Source organism: Myotis davidii, unplaced genomic scaffold (assembly GCF_000327345.1).
Source record: "Myotis davidii unplaced genomic scaffold, ASM32734v1 scaffold3134, whole genome shotgun sequence".
NCBI lineage: Eukaryota > Metazoa > Chordata > Mammalia > Chiroptera > Vespertilionidae > Myotis > Myotis davidii.
Genome location: NW_006285319.1, coordinates 5,611 through 12,520, shown reverse-complemented (window position 1 = coordinate 12,520; position 6,910 = coordinate 5,611). Strand labels below are relative to the sequence as shown.

Below are 6,910 nucleotides of genomic sequence, written 5' to 3'. Positions count from 1 at the left end.
CCATTTAGATGAGGAAATCAATGAATACCATCAGCTAAGTATGAAAGATGGCATTTGATCCCTGATGGCCTGGCTCAAAAACCTAGGCTCTTAAAGCTACGCACAGCCTCCTCTCTGTCAGAGGCCCTGAAGGGGAAGGAGACGGGCTGGAACCTCACAGGCAACCTGCTAGAAGTCAGATCTCTGCCCTGCAGGTGGGAGTTACAATAGAGAAACACGGGAGTTGGGCTCAGAGGCAACCCTGCTGCCCCCTTCAGCACCTGCTGAGACGGAGTCTCCCCAGCCACCGCAGGAAGAATCTGGAGGCGGATAAACGAAACTTTTATTGAGGGAGAAGAGTACCAAGAGGCTGTCTTCCAGAGGTTCTTAAACCTCAGACCTCAGGAGGTGTCCCTAGGTCTGTGATCTGTTAGGAAAGGACTAGAATGAGGTTCCCTGGGCAGGCCACTGTCTTCCTCACATGCCATGCTGAGCTGCAGATTCCATGCTTCTAGGTTGAGGCCTGGCCTGTGGACTCACGGGCAAGGTCTGCAGTCCCCACAGTCTGGTCTTCAGAGGTGGCCCCACGGGGCAGGTCTGTATACTTGCGAGAAGAGCCGCGGGACAGATGTGCTGGGTAGCGTCTCCGGTTGGTGTCCATCTTGGAGAGCACTGCTTGGGGAAGATCCACACGGCAGCGGGCTGCTAATGCTACCAGGTAGATGAGGACATCACTAAGCTCCTCTTGAAGGGCCGCCCGTTCCTTAGGGGGCCAGGCTTGGGGACCAGCCTTCCCGTCGGGCTTCCACTGACTGGGGATGGAACACACAGATAGGCACAGGCACAGAGATGCTAGCTAGGACAATGGGTTCCGCCTCCGGGACCCCCAGAATTCAGTTCTTGCAGCAATGAATTCGCACATCCTAGGAACTTCCTCCAAGGACAGTTCAACCCATATGGGCCCTGGGTAGACTCAGGGTGAGGAAGAGCCTCCAACAGATGAGTCACCCAGACCTGTGTGTCCCTACTTGAGTCAGAGTTGGCAAGAGATCATTTCACTTGTCAAGACCCAATTCTTCTCTCCAGCCCTAGCCACTGCCACCCCAGACTAAATCTCAGACCTGGACTACTGGGGAAGCTTGCCAACTCATCTTCCACTCTTGCCCAGCATCATTTTTTAAAAGCACATTTACACATTACATTTTGTCCCTCTCCTGAAACTCCCCTAGCTGTGTTTGGAATAAAATCCATGCCCTCCAGGTCCTGCATGAGCTGAATGACTCCCGCCTCTTCCAATGTCATAACCCACCACTCTCCCTAACTCTCCACCTAAAAGTCACCCTGGCCTTTTCTGACTTACACACAGGTCAGTCAAAGTGTCCCAGGGCCTTGCACTTACTGCTCCCATTGCCTTGAATCGTCTCCCTGCTCCCCACACAGCTTTCCCAGGGCCGGCTCCTTCCTGTTGCCCAGGTCTCAGCTCAGGTGTTACCTCCTCAGAAAAGCCTTCTCCCTCTGCTTCCTCCTTTCTCACAACCTGGTGCTATTTTACTCACAGAACTTACCACAACTGCTGTGTTAAAATAAGCCTGGCTGGTGTGGCTCAATGGTTGAGCATCGCCCTATGAACCAGGAGGTCATGGTTGGATTCCTGGTCAGGGCACATGCCTGTGCTGCAGGTTCCATTTCCAGTGTGGGGTGAGCAGGAGGCAGCAGATCAATGATTCTCTCTCATCACTGATCTCTCTCCCTCCCTCTCTGAAATGAATAAAAATACATTAAAAAAATAAGCTTGCTTATTTATTGTCAGTCTCCTTGCACTGTGAAGGTGGGAGCCATGTCTGTCTTGTGAAAGGTCCTATCTCTTGAATCTAGAAGAGGAGGCACACAGATGAGGCTCATAAATCTGTAATAAATGAATGTCCTGCCCACACACACATCTCCACCCCCCTGTGACTTCACTGGCTTAGGCCTCATGACCTCTGGCCTTATCTGCACCAGCCTCCTCACTGGTCTCCCTGCCGCAATTCTTTTGGTGACCCATCCACCCTGCTGACACAGTGCTCGCTCCACCACTCCCATCTGGTCAGGTCTTCTGTCCAAACTCCATCAGTTCTAACCCCAATTTTATCATTCTGGCTCCATATCCCACCCCTCTCCTCCACAGCCCTATCACTTACTCAGTAGACATCTACTGAATGTCTGTTGTGGGCCAGGCACTTGGCACACACCAGAGAACAAAACAGATACAAAGTCCTTGCTCTTCCTTGAAAAGGAAGAGTCTCAGGTTCTCCCTGAATTTACCACCTGGCACATGTAGTCTCGCCTCTGCCTGGAGTGCCATGGGCAGGTTAGCTATAGAATATATTCCTTTCTATCCCAGAGGCAGAGGAAAAGGAAGATTGCCCTGGTCCTTTCTTAGACCCAGATCTGCCTTGCTGTCTGTCTTCTCTCCCAGGAGGCCGGGCACCCCTCAAGGGAATGAGTCATCTGTATCCCCAGCACCAGGAACAGAGCCTGGCAGTGAGAACGGGAACTTGAACCCATGGATATTTGATGATCAAATACCCCCCACCCTCCACCCTCCACCCCCCCAATAAGATTCTTCCAGGAAGCCTTTCATCTACTCACAAGAGCTCTGCCAGCTCCCCCACTTCCCCCACCAAGGCCAGGAGGAGGTTCCGAGGTTGGTGGAACTGGTCCCAGTCTCTTTCAGCGGCAAACTCAGCATGGAGGCGGCGGCTGGGGTAGGAGAAAGGGGTGGAAGCCCAGTCCCAGGGTTAGGGCGTGGGGGAGGAGATGCAGGGCCCCGGCAGCTGTCTCTGATCTGTAACAGGGGCATGGGTTTCCGACAGGATTCTGCAAGTAACTCCCTGAATGGCCTTTAGTCATGTCTATAAAACGGACCAGACCCTAAACTCCATGGAAACCCAACAGTACCCTCTTTACCATTCCGTCTCCTGTTGCTGCTGCTGCGGCTCCTCCACCTGGCACATCCCTCTCTCTGCAGATCTAAACCCTACGATCTTACAGAGGCCGTGTCGGGCCGCGGGACTTTCCCTCAGGGGCCTTTCTTGGTTTCCTCCAGCAAGAAACAATGCCTCCCCCTCCCCCTGCATGTGTCTGTGTTCTACCTCCCACTCCTGGAGGGCAGAGCATCGGACCGAGTATTTCCTCAGGGCGGGCCTTAACACCGCTCGCCAGGCGTCACCATCCCCCTGCCCCCCTGCGCGCTGCTAAGCCCATTTTGAATATGAGGTTAGACTCGCCCGAGGTCAGACTGCAGAGCTGGGACGCGAGCACAGCGGCTAGACTTCTTCCCAACACGTGGAGGGGCCCTCCCCAGTAAAAGGGCGAGAGGGGGTGATTTCCCAGCCCAGGTTGGGGAAAGACGGCTTACATGTCCTCGAGCGTGGGCTCCGGGCTGAAGCTGAAGGGGCGGGCAGTTTCGGTGCCCTCGCCCCCCGCGTCCCCAGGCTTCTCCCCACCCACAGTGGACATGTCGCCCATCGAGCTGCTGCCCAGATTGCCCAGGAAAACCCCGCGCTCAGCTCGGAGCCCGCCTCCAGAAGCTCTGGCCAATCACAGGCGTTACCGATTGCTTCCGGGGGCGGAGCCGCAGGAAAGGCCAGTTACTTGCGTGGAGCTTGCTGTAGCCCGCCCCTTACCCGGACTGGACCAATAGAAACAAGCTTCAGGCGCGCGCTCACAGGCCTCTGCCCCGGAAAGCTTCCGTGTTGGCCAAGCATCTTAAAGGTGTGGGTACCAGATTCCACCAGGTTAGGAGACAAAGGGCAGAGGGCGGCGAGAGCGCAGGCGCGTCACTTACCTCTGGCGCCAGATGGCGCCAAAGCGAAATGACGGGGTGTGACCCGGAAAAACGCTCAGCGGAGAACCCCAGAAATGAAGAGTTTAAGCCAGAAGAGGGAATTTATTATTAGGGTACAAGAATATCTCCAGAATACAGCTGGGCTCTAGGAATAAACTGGAGCCAGGTAGCTGTTTTAAGCATTTTACATATTTAATTCTTACAGCAACTCATTTAATCCTCACAACAACCTAGAGGTAGGTAACATCATTGTCCTCCTCCTCCTCCTCCTCCTCCTCCTCATTTTACAGATGAGGAAACAGATATTGAGTCATTTAACTCAGCAGTTAGTAAAGTGGTAGCCAGGTTTCAACTCCAGGCAGTTTGGCCTCAGAGCCCATTTGGCCTACTATTGCATCAGATGGTGTTAAGTACCATGAAAACAATTAAAAAAAATTTTTTTTTGTTTTATTGCTTTAGTATTACAAAGAATATTACATATGTCTCCCCAGCCCTCACTGCCCTAGACCTTCCCCCGGCCTCCCCTACCCCCCAGTGTCTTATGTCCATTGGTTATGCTTATATGCATGCATACAAGTCCTTTGGTTGATCTCTTACTCCCCCCCTGAAAAAAATCTTTGAAAACTGTGCTGCTATGGAAATAGGGGTGCATATATGCTTTTTGATTGGTGTTTCTAGTTTCTTGGGATATATTCCTAGAAGTGGGATCACGGGGTCAAATGGGAGCTCCATTTTTAGTTTTTTGAGGAAACTCCATACTGTCTTCCATAGTGGCAGCACCAGTCTGCATTCCCACCAGCAGTGCACGAGTGTTCCCTTTTCTCCTCAACCTCTCCAGCATTTGCCGTTTGTGGATTTGTTGATGACAGCCAGTCTGACAGGTATGAGATGGTACCTAATTGTTGTTTTGATGTGCATCTCTCGGATGATTAGTGATTTTGAGCATGTTTTCATATGTCTCTTGGCTTTCTGAATGTCCTCTTTTGAAAAGTGTCTATTTAGGTCCTTTTGAAAACAAATTTTAAATGTATTTAAACATGAAAAGTGGAGGCAACTTTAGATTGCATGATTCAGGGAAGATGTGGTAAGGACTGTTGTTTACCTACTCAGCTGCACTCCTCATGCCTCTATCTTTGCAGAACAGTGATTTTATTCTGGGATCCATCCTTCTCTACTTGATTATGTGGCCCCATTGCCCGGCCATTGATCGGTTTATGGGTGAGCATGTAGCCTAGCTTTGTACAATGAGGAGATAGAGGAAGTGTGATAGAGACTTCTGGGAAAGGTTCTTTATTCTTTTTTTTTTAAAGACATAGTTATTTTTAAAAATATATTTTTTTATTGTTTTCAGAGTGGAAGTGAGAGGGAGAGAGAGGTAGAAACATCAGCGATGAGAGAGAATCATTGATCAGCTGCCTCCTGTATTCCCCACATTGGGATCAAGCCCGCAACCTGGGCATTTGCCCTTGACCAGAATTGAACCTGGGACCTTTCAGGCCGCAGGCCTACACTCTATCCACTGAGCCAAACTGGCTAGGACAAGACGTAGTAGGTTTTTACCTTTGATATTAGTATGTGAAGGCTGGATAATGAGGAGAGCTAACCCACCTGCTGAAACTGGTAGATAGCAAGATGGAAAGGACCTGGATCCTTGATACTATTTCTGGGCCACTTATTTTTCAAATTACAGAAAAACCTTAATTTAGGATTTTGGATATATAAGTTAAAAAAATCTCTATTGGTCAGCCACTTTTAGTTTTTCTGTTACTTGTCTTTGAGAAGGTGACATTGAAGCTGAGCAAAAATTAAGGAGAAGAGAGTTCTGGGTAGAGGGAACACTAATGCTTAAAGCAGAAGACATAACATGTTCTAAAGACAAAGGAATTCCAGTATGGTAGGAATGTAGTGAGCAAGGGAGAGAGTTGTTAGTTATGGTGTTAGAGGCCAGATCAGATCAATTACCCATGATTTTTAAATTTATATAAATTATATTTATATAATACTTTGGGATTTTAGGTATTATGGAAGCCTTTTGGAGGGTTTTAGGCAGGAGAATCATATAATCATACTTTGTATTTATGAGCCCTCTGGCTGCTGTGTTAAGAATGAATTGGGAAAAAAAAAAGAATGAATTGGAGAAGGGCAAGAAAAGCAGCAGATAGATGGGTTACTAGTGTTGTCTAGGCAAGAGATGATGGTGACATGGACCAGGCTGATGGTGGGTGAAGATGGAGAGAAGTGGACAATATGGGACATATTTTTGAGGTAGATCTATTGGTTTGTTGGTTTTGAACTAGCTGGAAAGGGTAGAATCAAACATGGCTTTTAGGTTGTGAGTGTTGAACAGTTTGGTGGATGGATGATTCTTACTGGGACAAAAAAGATGAGGTGCAAGATTTAACACGTGGCTTCAGGAGTTTGAGTTATGACAAAGCAAGTTGAAGATGTATGTCAATTAAGCAGGTGTATTATGAGCCTAAGCTTTAGAGGAGAAATTCAGATTTGGTAGTCTCAGACAATTAGTACTTAAAGAATGAATCGGAGAGGCATAATAATACAAGAATCTACGTAGAAAGACCATCATTTGAGGTATTCCAACATTTAGCAGTTCAGCAGAGAAGAGGCAGGTGAGGTACAAGAGAGATTGGCAGAGTATGCTGTTATGGATGCAAGAGTGGAAAGTGCTCCACATTGAGTGGACATCTGATTTGGATGCTGCTGAGCTACTGGTGAATCGAGAGCTAAGCATTTGCCACTGGATTAGGCAACATGGATATGGGAGATGGGAGATGAGAGAAAAGGGGGAGTCCTGGGTAACTTCTTGGGTTTCTAGCTTGAGTAAATGGATGGATAGTTTTGCCATTTGTTGAAAAAGGCACAGAAACCTGGAAGCTGGGTGAGAGGGAAGATAATAAATTCCGTTTGGGAAACATGGAGTCTAAGATGGCTCTAGGACAGTAGTTCTCAACTTTCCTAATGCCGTGACCCTTTAATACAGTTCCTCATGTTGTGGTGACCCCCAATTTCATTGTTACAAATTGAACATAATTAAAGCATAGTGATTAATCACAAAAACAATATGTAATTATATATGTGTTTTCC

The 6,910-nt window shown here is 48.5% G+C and overlaps 1 protein-coding gene and 1 long non-coding RNA gene across 2 annotated transcripts in view; one reads left to right on the top strand and one right to left on the bottom strand.

Annotated features, from left to right (window-relative positions):
• Positions 1 to 304: 304 nt before the first annotated feature.
• On the bottom strand, positions 305 to 3,540 carry DCTPP1 (dCTP pyrophosphatase 1). Its single transcript, XM_006756140.2, has 3 exons — positions 3,380 to 3,540; positions 2,611 to 2,721; positions 305 to 791 (listed from the first exon to the last, which is right to left on the bottom strand). The coding sequence occupies exons 1-3, from the start codon at positions 3,487 to 3,489 to the stop codon at positions 491 to 493; spliced, it is 522 nt and encodes a 173-aa protein (XP_006756203.1). The 5' UTR covers positions 3,490 to 3,540; the 3' UTR covers positions 305 to 490.
• The window catches only part of LOC107181891, an 8,918-nt gene continuing 5,546 nt past the window's right edge, over positions 3,539 to 6,910 (top strand). The window contains exon 1 of the long non-coding RNA XR_001512600.1: positions 3,539 to 4,044. This is a non-coding gene — a long non-coding RNA (uncharacterized LOC107181891). The remainder of the gene's footprint in view (positions 4,045 to 6,910) is intronic.